Source organism: Chroicocephalus ridibundus, chromosome 2 (assembly GCF_963924245.1).
Source record: "Chroicocephalus ridibundus chromosome 2, bChrRid1.1, whole genome shotgun sequence".
In the NCBI taxonomy this organism is placed as follows: Eukaryota; Metazoa; Chordata; class Aves; order Charadriiformes; family Laridae; genus Chroicocephalus; species Chroicocephalus ridibundus.
Genome location: NC_086285.1, coordinates 31,609,931 through 31,634,657, shown reverse-complemented (window position 1 = coordinate 31,634,657; position 24,727 = coordinate 31,609,931). Strand labels below are relative to the sequence as shown.

Below are 24,727 nucleotides of genomic sequence, written 5' to 3'. Positions count from 1 at the left end.
AATTTTCAGTTTTGAAAAAAACCTTCCGTTTCCTCTCTGAGGAAGCCTTCCCTCCTTCCTTCCCCGTAAGGACTCAGTGAAGATCCCATCTGTGGAAATACAGGCGAGCCTCACACTGTAACTTGTAGTCAAGGCAGTATTTTCTTAACACTACAGTTATTTCTGTTTTAAAACAGATAGTTGTTTAGTTAATTTCATCAGGAGTATGTATATGTATTAGAGCATCTGTTCAGTTCCAGTTGTATTAAACAAAGTATGCAGAAATTTTTTTCAACTGTATTTTCACACAGAAACCAAACAAGGCAGATTGAAGGCTCCTCGTGATTCCATATTGATACAAAGCCGTTATTCTCCTTACACTGCTTTCCACACAGCGTTTCTGCAAAATGTGTTTTGTATTCCAAGAGCAGACGAAATAATGATTTGAAAATCCATAAGCTCGGCGATGACGTAAAATAAAGAGGCAGTCTGCAAGCTGAGACCATGCACTTCTATTTGCTTCATATGTTTCTTTGGTTAAAATGTATTTACAGTCCGTATCGTTTGTTTGGTCTTTCAAATTCTCCTTGCTACCTCAGCAACTGCACACAGAAGTCAGGCTCTCCCACAGGCTGCCGTGAAGTTTTCAAAGGGTAAAAAAGGGAGGAGAAAGTGACAGTCCTCAAAACATCAGTTAAGCATTGGAGTGTCTGTGACACGTTCGTGTCATGTCGGACTGGTAGCGCCAGCCCTCTGTAAGCATACAGGAAAAATAGCCCTTGTTTCAGGCTCTGCGTCCTTTTTGGTTTGGTCCTGTGCATTTCAGTACTGGGAAGTAATTATGGTGGAGCCAAGTATAAGCTGATAAATATGCATAAATAATGACATTTCTTATTTTTTTCTGAGTTTTAGAAGTCATCAGTGTGTTTTCTAGGAGTGATCTAAACCTAGTCTAAACTAGTAAATGGAAAACTGATTGCTTTTTCAAGGCATGTGCTCCAGGCTTTTGCCTGAGAAGGATTCTTTTCTTTTCCTTTCACTTATTCTTCATGTTCTCCTTGTCTTTGATACATTGCCCTTACCCATTTCTGGATTATAGTTTCACCTTGATCAGGTGAATAGAGAAGTGAACTGTCTTGGTAAAGGATATCTTTATTCTTCCATATCTATTTGTTCTGTAAACTGAGGATTATGCATGTTAGAAAAGAGTGAATCATTAGCAACTTTATTTCTGGTTGTCTTTTTTCCCGTGGCTGTTTATGAACTTATTCAGCAAATGTGGTTGCCAGTAAGTTAATGTAGTGAAATATTTTTTAGCAGTGACATTTACTGCCAAGTCCTGCAGTAACTGAATAGGAAGGTTACTGACTGGCCAGGTTTTTCTCTTTAAATTTATATATTATGACTCGTCATCAAGGACATCTGAAAAATTACATGTGCAGAAACAATTCCCAGTCTTGCTAATTTGATCCTCTTTGCTCAGATGTTCTTTCCGTTCTGCTTCTAATGCATACCTAAAAAAGATAAACAGTTTAATTTTTTTTTAATACTCTGTCTCCATGCTGAAACTGAGTGCAATGTTTCTTTATTAACCCATCCGTAAATAAAATTTCACATGACCCAAGCACTAACATAAATGAAGACAAAAGAGACTTTGAAAAGTGTCAGTGTTCAGTAAAGAGGAAAAGTTTCAAGCATTTGGGATTAGAATTTGGAACCTGGATTTATACCAGTGTACGTGTATATGTACACAGTATATACTCAGTGTGTATATATGTATACACCTATTTGGTATGTACATGTATGTATATATATGCATACATGCATGTAAGAAATATACGTGTTGTGTAATTGTCAAGTCTTACTGATTGCAGGCACGTGTAAAATAATGATACAACTTAGAAAAAATGTGCGGTGCGTGTATCGGTAATGTACATTCAGTGGGAGTCTCGTATACACTGAGAACGCTTTAAGTAGTGGCAAAAGCCTTAAATACCTGTGCTGAGAACCAGAGCCTGGTTGCAGGTGGTCAAAATTCCACCGGCTCCAGAAAGAGCACTTTGCTGAGAGCCTTTGAATATCGGGCTACTTCTTTAAGTCCTGAATTTATGTTCCCAGATGTAACCACTCCTGACAATGGCTTCTTTGTTTCCCTGTTGAATCAGTGATAAAACTTGGGAGCTGAATTTTATTGTTGACTTATTTCAATGGCCCGCACCTTTTCCAGTGGAGACTGCGGTTTTTGCAGTGAGTTTTTCGTAGAGAACTAAAGATTTAGATTTCAGCCTTGCTTTACTGAACTATAAACTGGGTCTGTTGGGGTTGCCTTACTGGTGAGCATTTGTGAAAATGTAACATCGAAGCATGAAGGACACGTGTATTTAGAGTGGTGACGGTCTTGTTCTTCCAACGAAGTAAACGAAAATCCCATTAGCTACCCTGAGATAGTATATACTACTTTTATGAATGTATACATATTTTTATTGTTAAAGGCAAAATCAAATTAAAAATAATCTTCTCAAAATGCAGTTTTGTTCCTTTCAGTGCCTGTCACTGAGAGTTGCTAAAATAAAAACAAATTGTAAATAACCTTTTAAGTTAGTTGTTGTAATTCATGCTAGAGAGAGCTCGCTGTCTAGTCCATTTCATTATTTATTGGCTTCTCTTGCTTTCGCATATTCTGGAGTAGCTAACTGACAGACAGGCATGATTATCCTTAAGGATAATCTTTTATTATGATGCTCTTTTATTATGAGGATATTCCTATTTTTACAGGGAAGCAAACTGAGACAGTGGTTATGAATCTCTCAAGGTAGGCTCCTAAGACCCAGCTACTTCAAACCAAAAGGAACCTTCTGACACCGGTTGTTTATGTTACGATCAACAAATGGCAGAACCGGAGATTAAATCCAGTTTCTTTCACAAGCACAAGATCAGCAGCCTTCTCATCTAGAGCTGGCCATTAGCTCTTGTCATGAATACATCAAAAAAGAACAACAACAACAAAAATAACTAGATTGATGTAACTTGAAACTTTTCCATAAGAGGGGAAACGAGGCAGAATCAGTTCCTGTTTGTTTTTTGCTGTGGGCATGCTTTCCTAAATACCAAGTTGATGATACCTTTAAAACAATAAATATGAAAAATAAGAAATGGTTTATTTTAAAGCTGCTTGTTACTTCTGGCAAAAATACTTGTTATAATTTCCAAAGTTTTCTTCGTAATTCTGTTTCTACAAAACCTTTTAACATCCAGACTCAAAACCCTCAAACTGTAGATTCACCTGAAGTGGAAAGTCAGTGTGTGTGTAAAATGCTGGGACATTATCTCACTTGGGTATTTTAGTAATGGAAGTTACGTAGTACTTAGCCATTACCTCTTGCAATTTAAATTAAATTTTGGAAATTGCTGCAAATGGAAATCCTGTCCTCAGAAAAGCACACAGGCCCTGATTTAGTGGCCAGCTCTTCTCTTTGCGTTTAACTTTATTGATAATTCCCAGGTAGGAATACAATTTAAGTTTTCTCCCAGGCTTGGTTTGACATTAAGACCTTCCTCTTTAGCAGGAGCTCGGAAGGTGGATCGCCTGTCCTTGCACCTTGTTGGATACATTAGAAGTAACTGGAGGAACAAATGCCCCTGATCTCCTCCCAGGGTTTGAACACCGAAAGCGAATGCAGATGAAGAGCAACCCTGTTTCTCTGTGGGGGCCTGGAGGTTGCAGATTCAGTATAGTGGCATTGAAAATTCTTTAGGTTATTTTTTTTGCCCCCCCCCCATCATTTTATGCTATCCATGGGTTTTAGATCAATTGCTACAGAGCCCAGCTGCTTTAATTTTTATTAGGTTACTGCTTCGTCCTCCAGAGAGCCCTAAGCCTCTGTTTATTTTGGGGGTAGGGGGAGAGGGAGAGCTCTTCCTCCTGCCTCACCTACTCTCCTCCGACATCAGAACACCTCGGTTTGCTCCTCCTAGCTTAATGCTCCCTTCCTCCCTCCCATCAGTGTTCTGCAAATTTCCGTGTATTCTTCTTGGAGTTCTCCAGTGTCCGTGGCATTTGTCAGCAGGTCGATTTTTGCCTTGGAGAGGTACTTGCTGGGAGGCAGAGCCCCTCTGGCAGTACTTTCCCTTCGACCGCCTGCGGTGGTGGATCTCCTACAGCCGGACAGGTGACTGTCCTGGAAAGGAAGGACTGCATCAAGGGGACATAAATCAGAATAAACCTGTGCCCGTGACAGCATTTCTGTGAGATTGCTGCTTTCAGAGGCTAAGAAACTGTGTTGCTAACTGCAGCTCCCCCTGCGTGAAAATACCTTCTAGACAATTCTTAACTAGAAGCTGAAATGTTTTGGGGGTGGAGGAGAAGAGGGGTCAGCTAACCAAAACTGTGTCAAAATGTTCCTTTGCTTGGGGGTAGAAGAATAGAGACAGTCTTCTAACACAGCATGGCAGTTCAGCCGGTTAGCAGCTGCCCAAATATAGTGTCAGTTTACGCCAAAGGACCTATAGTGTCCTAACAAGGTGTTTACTAGCAGCCTCTCGAAAAGTTTGCCTTGGGAGTAGGTCAGCTTTTATTGATATTTACTGAAAGCTTCCCTCCCCCTCCCTCCTTCTTCTCCCCCTCCCTCCTTCTCTAGCCAGGTGGCTTACCCTTTTGGGTGGGCTTTTTAATTTTCGCTATACTGAATGTACTCGCAGACTTCAATTTTCAACTGGCGCAGTCCTTTTAAATGAGAAGCCAAGTGGCTACAAATACCTGAATTATCTCAGTGGTGCCTTCAGCACTTCGAGCAGCAGAAAAGCTGCAGGTGTACCCTCAGTAACTCTAATGAGCATTTCAGAAATTGCAAGTGTGCAGACAAGCAAATGAGGGATATCTTGCACTAAAAATGGGGATTTATAGCATTGAACCCATTATCAAGCTGTGTGGGTGCAACCTCTAATATTGTGCCTCCTCTTCCACACTGGCTAGGAGCCGCCACCTCCCAGGAAGGCTGCATCCGTTGTGGCAGGGGGGTCTTGGGTTAGCTGCCCAGAAATAGCAAAACTGGCAAAAAATTTTTAGTGTCTTAGCACACAAGCTTTAGCAGAGCACATTTCAGTTAAAGAATGGCATTTATTTCCATTTGTGAAGAAGCATCTAGAAGAATCTCTTTGCCGAACAGGCACGGGAGCATCATGTTTAGGAGTCAGATAAGCTGTGCTGTAGGGAACTGGCATGTGTCCGCATTACAATGATGATCTTGTTGATCACTTTTCCTTGTGTACAGATGCCCTCATATAAACCTGCTTTATGGATAGCGCCGCAACTTTGATGTGCTGTAGCTACAGTGAATCTGTCTCTATTCTCTCCTTCAACCTTTTTTTTTTCTTTTTTTTGCGTTACCTGTTATTCTTCACCTGTTCAAAAGGCTTTATGTTAAAGCCAGATCATAGTAAAGATAGGGAAAAATTATGGTGGACATATAGAATTGACATAATCTAGAGATGAACAGGTGATTCAATGAATTTAAAATTTATTTTCATCAATACTTGATTTTTGTCTTTTAGTCATTAATCTGTAATGCTTTTTGCCCTTTTTTTAAAAAAAAAAAAAAAAAAAAGGAAAGGAAAAAACCCCCCTCACTCCAAAGCAAGAGGAAGTTATTTTAACAAACAATGTTTGTTAATATGGATGCATTACTGCAGATTTTAAGGTCCAGAATTTCCCAATATTGGTTGTAGGAAAATGTGCTGTTATTTTCCATCTTGAAACTCTGTAGTGTTAAACAGGAATAAATTCCTGTGTTCAGTGCAGTTCATCTTCACCTGTTTGCTACTTTTTCCTAATTCAAATTCAGTCTCAATATTTTTTTCTTCTTGTACCATGTCATCTGAGAACAGTCCATGTAGACTTTGAGGATAAAATCCCACAATTTTGGGCTGTCCTTTATTCTTCACACACACACACACCCCCCCTCCACCCCTTCCCACCCCCTGAGGATTTTAAAGACTATACTATTATGTAGCATTTGTGCAATGCAGTATTCAAGTAGACCGTTAATTGACATGCATGGTATTGTGTGCTTTAGGCTGGAAGAGAAAATAAGCAATTTGCTTCATTTTGCAGAGTGAGTTCTAACTGTTATTAAAGTGCATTTGTAGTTGCATATTTTCCAGTAAAGGTGACAGATTACTTCAAAGCTGGTATTTTCTTTTTGTTAAACAAGGTTCTCAAATAGATCCATCTTGCCCACGTATTCTATTCTTGCCAGTTGGCTTTGAAAGCTTGTGCTTGGGCTCATCGTTCAGAACTAGCTTCCAAAAAATGAGGTCCCATGCTGTTTCTATCTATTGAGCTGGTAGGGGCTGGAAGGATCTGATCTGAAGCCAAGGCGAAGACTGAATTGATGGAATCATATCTAATGGCCTTGCCAAGTACTGCCCAGTCATGAAGTTCCACTTTCTGGGAAAGAGCACTGAGACGAGGGGTGGCAGAGCATTTGCCATGATACCGGCTATCCTCAAATTTCCTTCCCTGGACTTAGAGCCAGGCCATCATGTAGGAAAAGACTAGCTTTTTGCTGAATGCATTTTTACACATTTACGTCTTGTTCCTCTCTTCTGCATGCTGCTTTCCCATTTTCTCCTCAGTTACATATATGCATTTGAAGAGGAAAGAGCTTATTGCCCTTTATTTAGGGTATTACACATATTTTGACCATAGGTAATGTATCATTGCAGAGGGATACTGGCACATCGGTATACTTAACTTCCATTTGACTTTGTGCACGCCCAAACACGGACACAGACTCTGTTCCAGGTGAATAGTCGCCACTCAGTGGGACTAGTTGGAGGCCAGTTGTCTTTAGGGCCAAATTCAGCGTCTTCAGTGAGTTATAGTTTTCTAGATGCAACTATAAAACGGAGAATAATACCAAGATCATGCACTTCTTCAAAAAAATACTGGACAGGATTGCTTAGATTTTTTTTTTCCTCACCTTTTCTAGTAGCTTTCGTTTGTGAGATAGTGAAAGCTCAGGTCTCTTGTCTATGTTCAGTTTTTATATAAACAGCCAGGATATTCTCTGAAACCGCAGTGATGATACACATCTGTGTGTCAGATATCCAATTTGTCACCAGCTTCTTCCAATATCTGGCAGAGAGCAGGACCTAAATGAAATCCAGTTGACTGGAACTCAGCTAAGATCTGATAGAGGTGACTTTGATAGATCAAATGGTTGAAGAACTTGGTGGAGTCTGTGTAGATGTAATCTGTTCAGCCACTTTTAAATCAGTCCACAGCCTTCAAGTCTTGCTCATCTTTGCAGCTGTTGCAGTGGTCAGAAACAAAAGGGGTTTTTTTGCCATTGTCTAGGCAAGAGATTGCCTAGGGTGAAAACAATTGCAGATCTTGCCTCGGTCACCCATGCTTGCGGTTACTTCTGTCTTCAGCTGTTGCAGTGGTCCGTATGTGTAGGCTTTAATTCAAAATCATTGGGAGCAGTTTAGCTGGAAAGCCTTGGTTACTAGCCTTTACTGTCTTTCCATCCTCCTAGCGCTCTTCATCTGTCACCTCTCCAACATGATGTTTTTATTTCATTTTTTGTTAGTATATTAGGTTGCATGCCGCATTCAGCTGCAGCAGCAGTAACATCCAGAGTGTGAAGGAATGGTCAGCTGAGTCCAAAGATTACCAGTAGAATTTCTCATCTTAATGTATAGTGGAATGAAATGAAAAGAGCACCCTGCTTTGGCATCCCGTTGTCTTTAATCAGATGCCTATTAAATGGTTGTTGAAATTCAAGAGTGCAGCTCTCTACAAAGGTTTGTGACTCAAATCAAAGTGATCTGGAAATAATTAATCAATAAATAGCCTCCAGAATGCAGAAGGCTATTGTTCTATAAGTTAAATACACATTTTTGAAACCTCTTCAGAAAAGATGTATAGAACCTGACATTCTCACTTAGAAGGTCATATACAAAGTATTTAATTTCGTAGCTCGCTTCGTCAGATATTCAAATACCTATACTGAATGTGTGATTAAAATGGTAAGTAACTGTTACAGAAATAGGGCATTTCAGCCCTCATATAAACCCTTGATGTTGTGTTTGGATTTTTTTTAAATGTCTACTGAGAAGAGCACCTGGGTCATTACTATCACCTGAGACATAACCAGCACTTTACCCTCCTTGATGAACAGTTCAATAAACTGTTCGTTTATTGAAAGTAGATTTTTTTATTGTTATTATTAAAATGCCTACCTGTTGTACTTACAGCATAAATAATTTGTTTGAATCATCAGGTGAGTGCTGTTAAGTTATAGTGAGCGAGGAAAATTGCAAAAACACGAATTAGGGTCCCTGTCCTTAAGTGTATTTCAGTTTGCATTTTGATAGCAGTTTAGAAATGTTATCGCCTGTTTTGTCACAGACATAATTCACATCTTTCTTCAGGCACTGTAAACAAGAGAAATGGTTTAATGGCTCCATAAAAGGCACTCTGTGCTGATAGCTGAGATTAGACCCTTTAGTAATGGATTTTTGTGTGTTGGGGGAAGGGGAGGGCTTGGCAGAGGTAAATGTACTGGAAAAGAATCTTGGAGAGACTCTGATGTATCTGAAGTGCCTGCTGCATTTCTGTGTGTATTGGGAGATAGATTTAAAGTGTGACAGTATTGGCTTTATCAGTACGGGGCCTTCTCTTCTTGCTTTTGAAATTTCGCTGAGTATTAAATCGGGTCACCTCAATCAGTCTAGCACCTGGAGTTGTAGTGGTATTTACTTAAATATTTTTACATCTTCTGTCTCTTCATCTTGCTGTTACAAAAATCAAATCCCCTCTATTCAAATGCGTTCAAGAAATCTCTCTAAACTTACATTGCATATTACCAGTTTTGCCTCAATCGATCATAAAAATGAATGAATTTATTTACTAAATGGGGTTAAGAGGGTGATTTGAGAGCATAAATGTGAAAAGCAGTTCCGAAACATGCAGCAGAAATGTTCAGGGCACTTCATGTTACTGTGACTTCTTGTTTACTTTCTTTTCTCTGCAGGTACACAAAGTCCTCAAATTTAATACACAGGAATATAGTATTACTTAGGAGACATTGGAGTTCACTAGCACAAGCAAGGTTGCTGCTGTTGGTTTATTTTATACCATATAGTAAATGCTCTTGCCCTACAAGTATTGATAATGAGACGTCTTTGTCTCTTTGGCCAGTGGAGTCAAGATTGCCCGCCGCTAGGCAACGTCATTGAATTACCAGTAATATTTCATACCTTCTAAAAAAATATATTTAAATCAATTCTTCAGAAAATAAAAATCGGATTTTATTTTGTGTTCTGGGCAGGAATCTGAAGTTTGAAAATTACAAAATAACTTTTTGTTGAAAGGAGAAATGACTTGCAATTTCACATAAAATGTTCCTTGTTTCTTCTTCTTCTTGAATAATCAGCTCTTGAATTGAAAAGTGTTTTAAACCATTGCTTTTATATTGGGTGCAGCGCGTTTCTGGGGCTTTCTTGAAAGAAGCGATTCAGTTCTGTCTGTACAGAGGTGGTACATTTCCTGTTTCTCAGGATAGAAAGTATACAAATCAGTTTCCTTTGAGACAAAACGATTCCTCTTTTAACTTCAGAATTTCTAATAAAATTGTTCTTCATTTTGGATCTTAAACTGGGTGGTGTTATGAACGAAATATTTGGGGATTAGGATGTTGACAGATAGCAAAGGAGAGCAGCACTTCAAAACTTGGGGTAGCAGGTTTCACCCTGTGTTTTTCCATGTTGGGTGCGAGTACTTCGTGGTGAAATTATTATTGTTTTGTGTAAAATCTAGGTCTGTGCAACAGCGCATTATGTATAACATGCAAGCCCTCTTACTCTGCAGGTATAGATAGATATATTTATGCACAGGGAATATGCATACGGTAATGTGTTATACCTTAATCAATTTGCTACAGATGGTAGCAGTCCTTCTGCTTGCCTTATGTCTGCGTGGTGGCTTGGGAGGAGCTCCGGGCAGGCTCTGCGGAGTCAGTCCCTTCTGACACCGATAAGCCTGACTTTCCCCAGTAGTTGAGACAAGGTGTTGAAGCCATCCATCTAAATACACGTTGTAAGATTGTTTGCCTTTCAAGTTCGGAGGTAGTTATCTGTAAGTAATCACTCGGGATGAAATCTTGGCCCTTGGTCACTTCTTAATAAGATCGTTATTAAGGCAGAGTGCCCCTCACTTTAATAGGGTTGAGATTCAGTTCTGGGGTTAAGTAAAATGAATTTGCCATCAGGAAGAAAGAAGTGGTGAGGAGCTGGTTGTTTGAAATGTCATTTTGTTAATTTGGATGTGTTGGTAGCTTGGTATGCTGCACTAAAATTAGATTGTATAAATAAGCAACCTTGCTCTCCTCAAAAGAAAACAGCTTGAAAACGTAATATAAAATCCAGCTTAGCAAAACGTGGTGTATGTTTAAAATCTGTTTTAATAGTTGCACTATAAAATGAGTGTCACGCTAAAATGAAGAGCGACGGGGGGAGGGTTTCAGTGATGATATAAGAACTGTTCTGAATGTTCGAAATTTTATAGTTGGAATAAGTCAGTCATCTTCAGCCACACTTAAGGTGTGGTTTGAAAGGTCAAGGAAGCCCCCCCCCCCCAATGCAGTAAGTATTTTTCTCAGGCTGTCTTTTTCCCTCTTTGCCTCTAAAAGTGTACTCTTAAGGAGTTAGAGATAAAGCTTAGCATGGTGACTGTGTCAGGGGATTGCCCGAGGAAGGCTTTAAATTTTACAGCTACATTATCTTTCTGGCCGTAGTTAAGATAAAGATCTAATATAAAATCACTTTGGACTGTAATGCTTTCCCTAAATGAAATGAAGGCGTTAACCTACTTGATTTGATACACTTTACCCTAGCTTATAAAGCTGGGAGGAAGGTGAGGTAAACTTTAATTAAAACTACAGCACAGATGCCTTCTAGCTCTGTGCCCTGTACCTTGCTAGGACTGTACAGTAAGCAAAATAAAATGTACCTCGCAGCCGAGGCAGCAGGCTGGAGCCGTGTTCAGTGAAAGTAATTTAATTAGTGTTGATCATGACTCCAGATGATGGTGATTTGATAAGGAATAATTTAGTACTTAACAGCCTTTTACATGCACCAACTCCATGTGGGAAGGTAAAGCAAATTGCACAAAATGAATGTGCTGCTTTCACTTGTGCCTGTGCCAGTGAGCTGGAAAACTGCCTGTTAGCAGACGTTCAGGCTCTCGGCGCTGTGATGAAATACCCAGCCAGTTCTCCGCGCAGGGCCGTGGTGTGGGAGTCTCTGTACTCCCGTTATTTAAAAATAAATAAGGGAAGTAATTTTTCATAACAGATTAACTCCGAGGAAGTAGCAAAGTTAAAATAAAAAATAAATTAAAAAAACAGAGCAGCGTGTGGCCTTTGCGCGAATATGTGATACTGGCTTTAAAAAAAAAAAAAGAGTCTTGTTGCAGTTGTCCTTTTAATTCTCTGATTCAAATCAAAAGAGATTGCCTACCTTTGCGTCGGAGCTGCCGTCCTGGAGCTGTGGGGCCCATCATATGCATTAAATGTGCGATGCGCATTATCTGACCGAGACATGCAAGGAGAGTCAGCAGCAAAAGTTCACCAGCAAAAACCCGAAACAAACTCCTGGATGTCAGCCTGCTTTACGATTCCGGTGGAGAGCTGACTGGGCTGCGTTTCGCTGTATTATTAACATTGAGAATCTTGATTCAAGAAGTCCGTATGGTCTTCTATTTTAGTGCCATTTCAGACAGTTTTATTCAGAAGGAGTCCTTTCCTTGTTGTGACATTCACCACTTTTCACCTCTGTTTCTTAAGTTCCTGTGCTGTGCATATGTATTTGTGTACCTGTTTTACTTTCTGCTTTTCCTTTGTAATCTTTCCACATAATTGACTGTTTTCCAGCAAATATAATAGCTGGATAGCAGTTTTAGAGACAATTCTTGTGAGTTTAGTGAAAATACGTGGCAAAAGAACACAGTGTTATCTTGCAGATGTCTCAGCTGAAAGGCAATGGTAGAAGCTGTCACGTAATAGGGTACGAGAGGACCCGCTTGTGCAAGAGGTCTCTGAATGTGGGAAAACCCGTGGTGAGAATCTGGAACCCAGATCTCACAGATACTTATAAATCAGAGTTTATTGGTTCTGATGCTCACTTCTCAGACAGCATTCCATCTATCTCCCCCTCGCCACCGACCACGTGCCTGTGTATGCAGGTGCATTAGTATCGCAAAATCTCTAGTACGTAACAAATTGTCTTTCCTAAGTTCAGGTGCAAGGGAAAGGGCAAGATGCTACTTGATGGTCTATAATAACGGCCTGATTTTGTGCCGAGGTTCTCTAACTGTGACTGTTCCACGTACATGGGTTTCCACGGAGGCACAAGTGTCTGTGTCAGGCTGGAGCGTGATGTTCAAACCGTGGTGTTTTGGTGGCAACATCAAAAATCAGTGATAAAATTAATCTCCGAACTCTAGGCTTCTCAGAGTTCAAAAATGTATTTACAACCTCATTTTAATTAAAACTTGAAGGGTGTGTTTTCAAGCTGTTACATACCTGTCTTTTAGTCCTTTGTCCTCCTAGCCACTTACTTTAGATTTGTCTATGTCAGGTGAACTTTGAATTTTGTTCCGCTTTAATTTTGGTTAAGGTCAGAGATGAAATAAGGAAAGTTGGCTGGCTTAAACTAATACGCTGGTTAACCTTGTCTTTACCTTTGGCCTTTTTCTTAATCCAGACCAACTTGTGCTTCTAATTAATACTGCGTTTCTGTCACACTCCCTCTGTTCTTTTTACCTTTTAAAACAGTATGATTAATTTTTTTTATCAGTTTGTGTCTATATTACATTTACTGTTGTCATTGGTGAGGCCAGGATTTTATCTTGTGTGTTTTTGAGAAAAATTACTGAAGCCATTTCTTACGTGTTTTTTTTTCAGGTGTTCCTCATAATCCAGTTTCATAATTTTCACTGCGAGTTTTCATGCATTCTGTGGGACAAAAAGATTACTGATCATATCCTTGAGGCTGATATATGAGGAATTTATTTTGGTGTCATTTGTGTGGCACTCTTTGAAGTGAACTACTATTGCATTTATAGCTAAAAGCTACCTCACTAATATTACTTAGAAACATTTGGTGCCTGGGAAGTATTTTGCCTCTGACAACATTTACAGTAGTTAAGCCAAATATAAGTGGGCTGTTATTTTCCTGCTAATGAGATGGGATCCTGGCCATCGTTCTATTAAACAATAAAAGTGCTAATAGCCAATGCGAAGGATTTCTAGTGTCTATTTTTCAGTTGACACCCGAAGAAATATTTGAAATGTTTATTTCCTATATTGTTTTTAGTATTACAATGGTTTAATTAATCATGTGTTTAATTAGCAGTGTCTAGCTTACTTGAGAAAGCTCATTGTTAATATTGTACTTGGGTTTTAATTACGTTTCCCTTCTCTTTCCAGTGGCTTTTCATGGTCTCCCTGTGAAAATCAAGAAGGAACCCCATAGCCCGTGTTCGGAACTTGGCTCCGCTTGCAGTCAAGAGCAACCATTCAAGTTCAGTTATGGGGAAAAGTGCCTGTACAATGTCAGGTAAAGCAATCAGGAGCACGTTTGCAGTGAGAACTGCTGATTTAAATGAGGACTGACTAAAGAGTAATAAAACCGTAATAGAGATCTTATAAAAGTTACCTCTTCAGCAGATAACAGACTGATGAGATAATGCATTTAGCTGATGAACGCTGATGGAGTTGTTTACAGTTTTATCAAACACTTACATAACCATTTTAAAGCACTGTTTTTCATCAAAATGCATATTCTCCATTCCTTCTCCATGGGAGATAGCCAGTGTTTAAAAACCCAGGCTGCAAGTGTGAAATAGAAGGAAGTAGTGCCTTGTTTTCTGCAAGTTGTGTTGAAAGTACTTTCAAAATGCATTACACACATTAGGAAAGAGAGATCTGTGTAACAGCCCAGAGATTGGCAGGTCTGAGCAATGCATTAGGTATTTGACAAGTTTTGCAGATGTTATATGTGTGTATTCATGGGTGATTACAATTTAAAATAGTATTTCATTAGGCTCTGCATCTTTGTTATCTGTTCCAAAAGCAAGTTGTCTTCTTTTATAGGGGTAGATAATAAAAGCTTTATTTATTTGTGGGTGGTGGAGGGGCTTGATACCACTGCATTCGTAATTGACTTTCTTTTGGTTTGCACTTATGTGTCACTCCTTCCTTCAGTGTCAGCAGTGAAGGTTTTCTTATTGACATTTCAGTCTATTTTAGAATCTTTCATCTAGCTTGTGAGGTTTTATACTCATTAATGTACCACCAACACTGCTAGCACTTAAAGCATTTACATTTAACTTTTTGGATATGAGAAGGGAAAAAAGAAAAAAAAAAAGGACTGGCACCTTTGCCAGTCATAGAGGAGTGATTTTGATTTTAGAAATCAAATGCGTACATTGATGGATTTGATGGGTGCTAGGGGACCAGACAGGAAAGTATGTGAGTTCGTGCTTACTATCTTGCCTCGTGTCTGCATTTTTCCTGTTTAGAAAGAGGGATGATCAAAGTGTGCTCAAGTCCTTTCCCGATTTGGCACACCTTTGAAAATAGCACTATGTATTTGCAGGACCAGCACTTTATTTTTGAGGGGGGGGGGGGGGGGGGGGAACCTGTCGGGAGAGGCTGCTGACATCCTAATGTGGGTAGCTAAGCCAACATACCATTGTTTTTCTGGGTCAGATCCCTTCCCTCTAGCTGTATTGTTTTACTGTCTCATTTTGTGGTTTGTGCAAGCTCTAAAAGAGTCTTGACAGGCACTGCCGGCTCTTTGTGCTCTAGTCCAGGTGCTTCTACTTTTATGTATTTTGTATATCTCCTGTTAGAATGTCACTGTAAGACTGAATCCTTTAAAAATACATTTCTGTGCCACAGAGAGGAAAATGCTGTGTTGAACCACTTGCCTCTAACATGATTTTTTTCTGTGCTCTTCTCAATGTAAAATAGAGAATTTTGCTGCCCTAAACTGGTTAATAAGGTAACTATAATAAAAAACTTATAAATGTGGCACTTGGAGTTTGGGGTTTTTTTTTTGATGTAGATGCTACTTTTTTCTTGTTGCAGAGAAAATAACCTGACTTTTCTTTCCCCTTGCTTTTCTGCCAGTGCCTATGATCAGAAGCCACAAGTGGGAATGAGGCCCTCCAACCCACCGACGCCATCCAGCACTCCTGTGTCACCGCTGCACCATGCCTCCCCAAACTCAGCTCAGACTCCTAAACCTGACCGGGTTTTCCCAGCCCATCTCCCTCCATCCCAGTCCATTCAAGACAACAGCTTCCCTATGGACCACAGGTAAAACACAAAACAGGCGAGGGACCCATGCAGAAGGCATTTCAGTTCTGGTCGCAAGTCTCTTCCATAGGGTAGCGCTGGCTTCTTGCCCGCAACTATTCCCGTTTAGGGTTGGGGGACCGAGGTGAAAGCCAGCAAGGTTCAGAGTGTCAGAAATATGTGTGTTTTCTGAAAGGCTGGCACCCGACTTGGTAGACTTCAGTAGGAATTTGTATTGGCAGTGACAGGGTTTTAATGACCTGCTGCTTCTCTCTTGTGAGGGTGACTATAGCGTGCTAGATAATCTCGTCTCGGCTCCCTTTCCCACAAAAGGTTGATCCAGATGGTCTTTCAAGGTCCCTTCCAACCTGGGCTGTTCTGTGATTCACTTGAGGCAAATAAACCCTATGAGGTAATGAAGTCACTAGCAGGCGTGATCATGGCTATAAATATCTGGCCTCTTGCTAAGCAGTTTACCTATCTAAGAGATAAGTAGCCATGTTATGGTGTTCCTGCTTCAGAATATTCTTTGGAAGGGTGGATCATTTTTCCAACCCCTTTTGAAATATAGCATTTCAAACAAGCTAAGATGCCAACATAAACTGTGCTTAAATAACATTAGTCTGAGTAAAAGCCACAAGAGCTAGAGACTAGAATTAAAGCTTAAACTGTCCTTAAGTCACCCTGTTTTGTTTTGATATGTTAGAAATCCCCAGACAACTGACTATCTTTCTTAGCTCAGTTTTGCAACAGATAGGCTCAGTGGACTTCCCTTTTTTTTTTTGAGAGCAAACACTTGTTTGTGGAATTGTGTTTATTCTAATCTTTGTGGCATGAACCTGTTTTTGTCTGCTGTGTTGTGTGATTGCTCTGAGAATTTAAAGTTTCAGCTGTGTATAAAGACGTGTATATAGTCAGAAACTCGACTTAGCGCTTAAACGTTAGCAAATCAAGAAGCACCTGAAAAGAAAATCACAGTTGTTGGGAGTGCGATTTGTCTGCTTCTGCTCTAATAAGGGCCATTATCTCCAGGGATTTGTGGAGATCGCTTCTGAAGGGGGTTGCTAAGGTTTATATTGCTGTTTTGTGCTCTGCTGAGATAGTTCTAAATATCGCTCGAGGTTCTCTATGAGCTCTCCTGGCGGTGAGGAAACACTGAATTGGCCCCTTCAGCAGCCATAGTCACCGTCTTTTCTCCCTCTGTGCACTGTGGTCTAACCACGCAGGCCCCCAGTGAAGCCAAGCAGCAGTTTTGATTACAGGATGGTGGATAAATGTCTTTCTGTATATACACCAAAGTCAAGTTGTCAGGAGACTGAAATCTCCAGAAGCTAAATGGCTTCTGGGCAGAGAGCAGTAATAAGGTTTTTCAGATGAAAAAATCTTTTGGTTTAGAGCAACTTGTAAAGAGAGTACTGCAGCTCTATGATAGCCTTAATTTGAGTATTTATAGAGATTTCTATACATCTTAGTATATTTTTCTATACCCATAACACTTGCTCTGCATAGGCTTTATAGGCTCTTTACATGATTTCCCTCTCCCCGTCTTTGGTATTTGTGTTCTTTAGGGCATTTTGCACTAACCCTTCCCTTCCATGAAAGAACATGTGTGTTCTAGTGAAGTCTAAAATAGCTGACTCAGGCCAAAAAAAAAATCTCATTTTTCTCCTTTTTTTAAGAAAGGCACAATTGTAGTGGAAGATATTTTTCCCCCCTTTTTTTTTTTATTTATTGTGAATCTTCTCACTTACAGTTGTTTGAAGCAAATGTGTACTTCATATTTTTGTGAAATTCAAATCTTCTTGATTTATAAGGTGATAAGGTACTACAATCAGTGTATTCGGCAAATGTCAATTAAACAAATGATCTATGTGCATGAGTTCATATATAAATCTATAACTGAAGGCATATTTCTTTGGAACATGCATTGATGGCATAAGATAGCGTTAGTATCTAGAACATACAGCCCATACATCTTTATACAGGGCATGAATATATGAACGATAAGTGGTCCTAACAAGTACCAACAGGAATCAAATCCACTTGTATAAACAAATGGCTTGATTCCATACAAAGCTTCCAGTACAACAAGTATTATTAACTTCCTTTGAGGCTTTGTGAGTGAGCCTGTTTCTTATTTTAACTTCAAGTTGCAATTTTCTGATTCACTCCTTGACAGTTCTTAATGATAATTTCTGCTTCTTTTTTTGGCTAATGAAAAAAGGAAAAGAGGGAAATGAATGCAGTGCCAGTCAGCCTAACTGTTTCATAATACATTTGAGTTTCTAAGTTTATTTTCTGCAGGTGTAGGTGGAATTGCAAAACCCAGTGTTACAGTGCAGTACTCTTTCTATTGCAAAATATAATACTTGCAGCAGCATTAAAAAAAAATTCATTTTGTCTCCACTGCTACATTGTAATAGTTTCTATCTCTGTAACTCCCACAGTATTTGTAATTAAGCTATGTCAGTAAATATTTGTCAGACCAAGTTCACAGCAGTATTATGACAGACGTTACTGGAGTTTAAATTGTTTCTGAAACATGTACTATGTATGAGTTGGTAGTCAAGGACTGTATTGTCTGTGCAATCAAACCGCTGCATTCTTCTTCACTCACCCAGTTTTCTTCAGGAGAATGTCTGCTTTTACTTGCGTGATCCAAAGTCGGATCAGTTCCAAAGTACAGAAAGTTGAAGAATGATTAATTCTTTTTTTTTTTTTTTTTTTTTTTAGTGTGACAGTAAGAAACAACTTGCCGAGAAAGGCATACGTTTCTTTCCTTTTTTTTTTTCTTTTCGAAGTGTGCCTTGTTCATGATGAGTGATAACAGGACTACTAAGCAGTTTGTTGCAAGAACATTGCATCTGTTGTGGATTAGTGCAGACACAATATTACTACAGTGGTGGTTACCACTACCGTGGTAATCTGCAGGAGATGACAGGAAGACTTTGTGCAGTTCATCGGGGCACGGTGGGAAAATAGCATCCTTCTCTATGTTCTGAACCTGCAGATATCCAAGTAATTACATTCAGGCCTTTTTGATTCAGGGAGAGATGTTTTGTGGAAGAAGCAACAAGGATAGGTTCTTGAGTAGTGTTGCATGTAAATGAAGTTAATTTAAAACTGAATTATCAGATTTTATGCCTAGTGAAGAGCATTTGGGAGTAGCGAATGGCAGGGTGGCTTGTATGGATGACTTCTTTCATGTAGAAATGACCAAGGGAACAACTTAAGGCAGGAGGGGAATTCTTAGGCATTGTTTCTTGTAGCAAAAATTTGCACCCTCTCCTTTTTCTGGGGTGCGTACATTCCCTTCCCATCAGAGCTGGAGTGCAGTGCCAGCCTTGTACGTAGATCTCCCACAGCGCTATCCCTGAGAGGACAGAACAGTGGACTTTTAACCTGGAGTGATTCCAGATGTTACGGCAGACAATACTTTTTATTTGAAATGTTTGTGTTTGTTGTGGTCAGAATGGTTTCCATGTAACAGTGAGAATGGCAAGAGTAAATTAGAGTACAAGCAATATGTTGCTGATACTCGTGAAAGAACAGAGAACTCTGAGCCTCCTTCATGTTACTGTGGTAGGATGTCAGTCTTTCTGCTGGTTTGAGGCTGGTGTATTTCCTGTTTGCCTCTTCTGTTGAAAGCAGATATTGAAAGCAAAGAGGATGGTGGTGGGGACAGGTCTTAGAGTTGGTATTAATAGGGGGGGTCCTTTTGTTTCTTTGCTTGTTAATGTTCTACAACGCGAGGGATCCTGATGGGAGCACCTGGCATTATCACAAGCAAAATGTTTGCTGCTAAGAAAGTGATACAGCCACTAATCATGACCTGTGAAGATCTTCGGGAAACGGAATGTAGCTCAAGTCTTTTACATGACCTCTCTAACTTGTGTCCTAGATTTCGCCGCCAGCTCTCTGAACCTTGCAATTCTTTCCCACCTTTGCCTGCAATGCCAAGGGAAGGACGTCCAATATATCAGCGCCAGATGTCTGAGCCAAACATCCCTTTCCCGCCTCAAGGTTTTAAGCAGGAGTACCACGATCCAGTTTATGAACACAATGCTATGGTTGGCAGTGCAGCCAGTCAAAATTTCCCCCCTCCTCTGATGATTAAACAAGAACCTAGAGATTTTGCATATGATTCAGGTAGGTGAGACTCTCGTTTACTTCTGCACAGTAAAATAAATGAGTCCAAGCTAGTGCTATTGATGTTTTGATCATGTGAATTGAAACTTGCTCTTTTGGCTTCTAAGTCTCCTGAAGTAATTTGTGTCTGATTCAGCTTATGCAGTAGTAAGATTGCTACATAGTACAGCATATCTCCTGCCGACAATGCTTGCTCTGCAAAGAATTTCCTTTTCCAGAACTCTCTGTCCAGACAGTGCACAGGTTAAAGAAAAAATCATGGGTGCAAAACTAAGCTTTGCTTAAGAGGGAGCTTGTTCTGTACTGCCTCATCTCTGACCTCTGAATTTGTGTGCTCCATTTTATGAGCTCTTTCATTTATCTGCCAGAAATAGAGGACTCTCTCTCCTCTTGCTTGCACTACTTTAAATCAGGAGTAACTCCACTGAAGTGGGGTTTATACAGCTATAAAACCAATGAGGGAGAAGAATCAGCCAAATTGGTGTCGGCTTCTCAGTTTGTGCATACTGCTGTGTTTTGTGGAGGTGCATAATCTGTGATGCCAGGTTGCTGATGTAGAGAATACGCTGTTGCTATTAATAATGTTTATTATGATTGTGCTTATAGGGCAAAAGGAATGGAGCCTTACTGCTCTATGGACAGTACAAAACAGAGGAGGTGGTGGCAGCGCCTGCTCTCAATAGCTTCTGGTCAAAATCGAAAGATAAGCAGTAGAAAGGATAAAAACACAAAGCAAGGGATTAACGTTGTAAATGTTTGCCACAATTTAAATACAATATTTATATTGTACTTGGGAAAAGAGAGAGAGAATTAGGGAAGCAAAAAAGGAGTTTAGCGATGAGTAGCAAGTAACAAGGAGAAGGAAGCTGGAAGGGTGATATGGAGAGAAGCTGAGGCTAAAACAGCATGTAGTGGGCTAGGTGGGGTAAACGGTTGATCAGTACCGAGGTGAGAAAATGCAATCCAAACAACGTTTTCCAGTGCCAGTGTAAGTGATTTCTGCAGCTCCTCTTCAGCCTCTGCCCTGCTTTGTGGGTGCCACAGTGTCGAAAGGGAGGGATTTCAGTGAGTTGTTACCATGCTTCTCGAGGAGGGTGCATCGGTTTCGTACACGGGCACCCTGACTTGGGCAGGGGGAATGGGTGGCCCTGCCTGACTTCTGTCTGACTCTCTCTTATGGATTCTGCGGTACTTGCAGTGCTTTCCCGCTGGTTTAACCTCTGCTTAGATGCTTTTGCAGTTTATTTCCCAAAGGCGACATGGCAGCTGAGGTGAGGTCTCCTTTGAAAGTTTAGCCCATGACAAACTATCTTCCAATTTGATGCAGCGGAGAATTTGGTTTTATTGTCTTTTCTGTAGCTAAAGTAAAATTGTCTATTTAGTGGGCTGTTTTGTGGTATCATTGTTGTAAAGTGCTTGTTTTTGAATTTCCCTCTCTGTTAGAACGGGGGAATTTGGAAAGTAGAGCTGCTTTCTCTTTTCTTACTCTTGACAAGTAAAGAACCAGTCCTTAGGTAAATTTGAGTTAGGCCTCTACCGGGAGGGGACCAAGGGTGAAATATTTCTCCAAGTTGACATACAAGACAAGATGAAAGTGAATTCAGATTGCAAGGATCAGATGTAGAACTAAACCCATTCATTGATGAAGGTTCTGAGATATGTGGCTTTGGCAGTCATGTAGCTTTAGTCTTACAGAGCAGCATGGGAGAGACCGTCGGCATAGTTAATGTGGCAATGGATAATAAATAGGGGACTGCAGCTTCGGGCACTGCCAGTCCCTTGCAACCTTCACAAGCGCCGTTATTCATCCTGCTAAATTAAAGGGTGAAAAAAGGCCCTTTTGTAAGCACGCTTCATATTTGCCTAGGAAGTGGGATCTCCTTATTGCATACTATTACTTTAAATCTGGGTTGGCTGCTAGCATTCATCTTTGAAATATCCTTTATGGGGGGGAAAGGAAAAAAAGAGGAAATTTTGTTCTGAAAGGAAGATGTGCAAACTTGTATCCAATCCTGTCATGCCTTTTTCTTTTATTTTTTTGTGTGCCAGCAAGAACAACATTCCACTTTATAGTAATGACGTTCAAGCAAAATTGTTGTTTCTTCTGTAGATGAATAATTAGTTTTTAAAAATGTAATAGCTGTGTAACCAGTGGTCATGAAAAATTAATCTGTTGGTATCAGGAAGTACTTTTATTGGCCTCAGAATCACTGCATTTAAGTTGACACATCTGTACACTCCATAAATTGCAGTCAACAACTGTGGTCTGTTGATATTTTGTCTTGTTACCATCTGTTCTCTAGAAACCATCATTTTCCATCCTTGCTAAGAGTACATTAAATAACCCCTTAGGAAACATAATGTATTTGTCACTGAATCATTGATTTCATTTTTCACCTATGGATGTTCAGGGAAGGAGGAATGCCAGAGTGAAAAGTCTTTTTTTGCGTGGTATTTTATTGCAGCTCAGATAAGAATATAGAAACATATTTTAAAAGTTCATTGTAATACACCAAGATGTTCCTTTTGGGATGTTTTTGAAAGAGCCTCATAAAAGTTCATTGCTTTTGTGCACTATACTTTTATACTTCATGGGAAGCTAGTGAATGAAAAGCATTATTATGGAATGATTAGAACTCTATTAAAACATGACATTAATTATGACATGGGAAATGGCAGATCAATTAGTTGTAATTGTAATTGCAGGTATGCAATTTCTACTGCAGAATGTTTGAGATAATGGAAAAAGAAAAATGTCAACAGAGTAGAAGCTCTTCCTTATCCATCCACACTTCTAGAAGTCACAGTGCATCATACATGTTCAATCAAGCAGACCTTGTTTTCTGCCTTGGATTTTTTTGTGTCTGTGATTGCCAGTCGGATGTATTTAGTACTTGATGCTATATCTAGCAACTTTAAGCACAAAGATGCAGCCAAGGCCACAGAGAGCTTTGCGATTTTGCATCATTTAATGAATATATCCCAGATGGCTTCCCAAGACCTTTGTTTACAAGGGTTAATAGTGGGCATTCCTGTACAATTAGCACTTCTAGAATTCAATTCACATATAGTGTTGTTTAAACAAAAAGGCCAAATTGAGATGCTTCATCGATTCTGGGCTTTATTTTGAAGCAGGATCTTTGCAGCTTTGATCCTATCTGCCTAATGTAGTGTATTTGCAAATTTACTAAGGTACGATTCTAGCTGTGCATGTATCAATATTTAAAGTCTAGTTTTAAAGTAATGTCTTAAATTGTTGTTAAGTTTAAATCTCATATTCTGTTTTGCCAAATTGAAATAGTTACTCTGGTTTGAAAACTCTTCTGTGACCATGTCTTTGACTGGGAACTTTGGAATTTGTCACACAGTGGTGTTAAGAGTTAAGCAGAGGATGAATTGTTGCTTGCGTGTACTTACTACTGATTGCCAGGAATTAATCTGTTGAAATCTAGATAGATTTAGTCTTTCTTGAGCAGTTTAGAGGCATTATCAGGGCTATTCTCACAGTTACGTTTCAGGGCAGTAGCCTCATGATTAGTATGCTTGAATGGACTTTAGAAAATTTGGATTCTGTCACTTCCAAAGTTTTCTTCCAAGATACTAGTCACAGCACTTAAAGAATGAACTATCCAGACAGAATTATTAGCCTCCATGTCTTGCTTTTTGTGTTGCTCATCCTTTTAATTCCTGAGGCCTCACAAGCAATACTTTGTGCCTTAGTGGCATGTTAGAAGGAATGAGGAAGTGCCCCTCTGTTAAGAGAGATTAGTGGAGATGGAGAGACACATCAGATGTATACACCTCCTTATTTTGGGTACCCAGTTAGGACTGGGTAGTTTTTAAAGAACATTATGGATCACATATGTTCAAAGCTTGGCTCCTAGGGACTTCTTTTGCATTTCTAGGCAAGGAAGTACATGAAGATCAGATTAGGGTCCCTGTGTACGCACTGCAAAAATAAGAAATACATAATATGAAAAATCTGGCAGAAACGATGTGACTACTTTGGAAAACTTCATTGGAGCTGGAATGGGCTGCTTTGGGGCCTAAATTTGACCATTCAGCTTATTAATCTTGAAGTCATCTTTTTCCTTTCTTGAAATGTTCTGCCTCATTAAGTACACCACTTCCAGCCTCTGCAACAAATGGGACGGGGGCTCCACCTGCAACGCTGTTTACTGCATGTTCTCCCTCCCCTAAACAGTTTTGACCCGTGCACTCAAGAGACGAGAGTGCAGAGGCAAAAGCTTGTATCATAATTAATTTGTAACAGAGGAGTTGTGTCAAGGTTGCCTAGGAAGTTGTAATTATGACACTTCTTAACCTCCTGCATTTGCTCTTACAGGTATAGGATGTTGTTAGCATTCCACCATCCATGTTGTAAATGTGTATTTACCCAATAACTGGGAACAGAAGAAAAAGCAGGAGTCCTTTCAAATACCTGATGTGGTGTTTTTTGAAAAGCAAACCAAGACAAATTAACGTGGAAGATGATCCCTAGTGGCACATTCTTCCCTAGAGATCAGCTGACATGTCCTTAAATTTGGGATTTTGCAGAACAGCTCCCCTCTCACCCCACCTTTCCTTTTTTAAACAAGAGTTGGATATTCTATTGTATTTCTTGGAGGTGAAGTTTAGACCTTTGGAGATGCTAGTATGAAGGAAAAAAGGAAATCCTAGCTGTCAGTCAGAGTCGGTGCAGGTTTGCTTTTTCCAGGATATTCTCTAGTGCTTTGACCAGTGCAGCATTTAAAATAACACAACTCACAGTGCTTCTACTACTGTCTTTAATTATATTGGCTAATTTTTGTACAGTGCTTTGAAAACGTAAAGCGCTGTATGAGTGCTAAGTACTATTACTTCAATTATTCTCCTGGAAGATTATTTCACAGACTAATAGACTTCGCAGTTAAGAAATATTTCTTGATCATAAGCCTAAATTTTCCCTTTGATCAGTTGCATTCCCTTGCTCATAGCTACACCTCTTTGGCTCATCCTAAACAATTCCTTGGTATTAATGTACCACCTCTAAATCTCTGCAGACAGTTTGCATGTATACTCTTAGGCTGTCTGTGTGACTCGTTGTTGAGATCTTGCTTCATAAATCCTCCAGCTGCTTAATCTTTTCCTCAAATTCTCCCAAGGTTTTCTTTTTTCTTTCCTTTTTTTTTTTTCCCCTTTGGTCAGGCTGCAGATACTTGCAGTATTTTTGAATGTAGTTTTATAAAATG

The 24,727-nt window shown here is 39.7% G+C and overlaps 1 protein-coding gene across 7 annotated transcripts in view; it reads left to right on the top strand.

Moving 5' to 3' along the window:
* ETV1 (ETS variant transcription factor 1) overlaps window positions 1-24,727 on the top strand; it is a 68,399-nt gene that overhangs the window by 20,880 nt on the left and 22,792 nt on the right. For all 7 annotated transcript variants that reach the window (XM_063324928.1, XM_063324925.1, XM_063324927.1 and 4 more), the window contains 3 exons: window positions 13,473-13,602; window positions 15,180-15,368; window positions 19,249-19,496. In XM_063324928.1, the coding sequence (XP_063180998.1) occupies window positions 13,473-13,602; window positions 15,180-15,368; window positions 19,249-19,496 (567 nt within the window). The remainder of the gene's footprint in view (window positions 1-13,472; window positions 13,603-15,179; window positions 15,369-19,248; window positions 19,497-24,727) is intronic.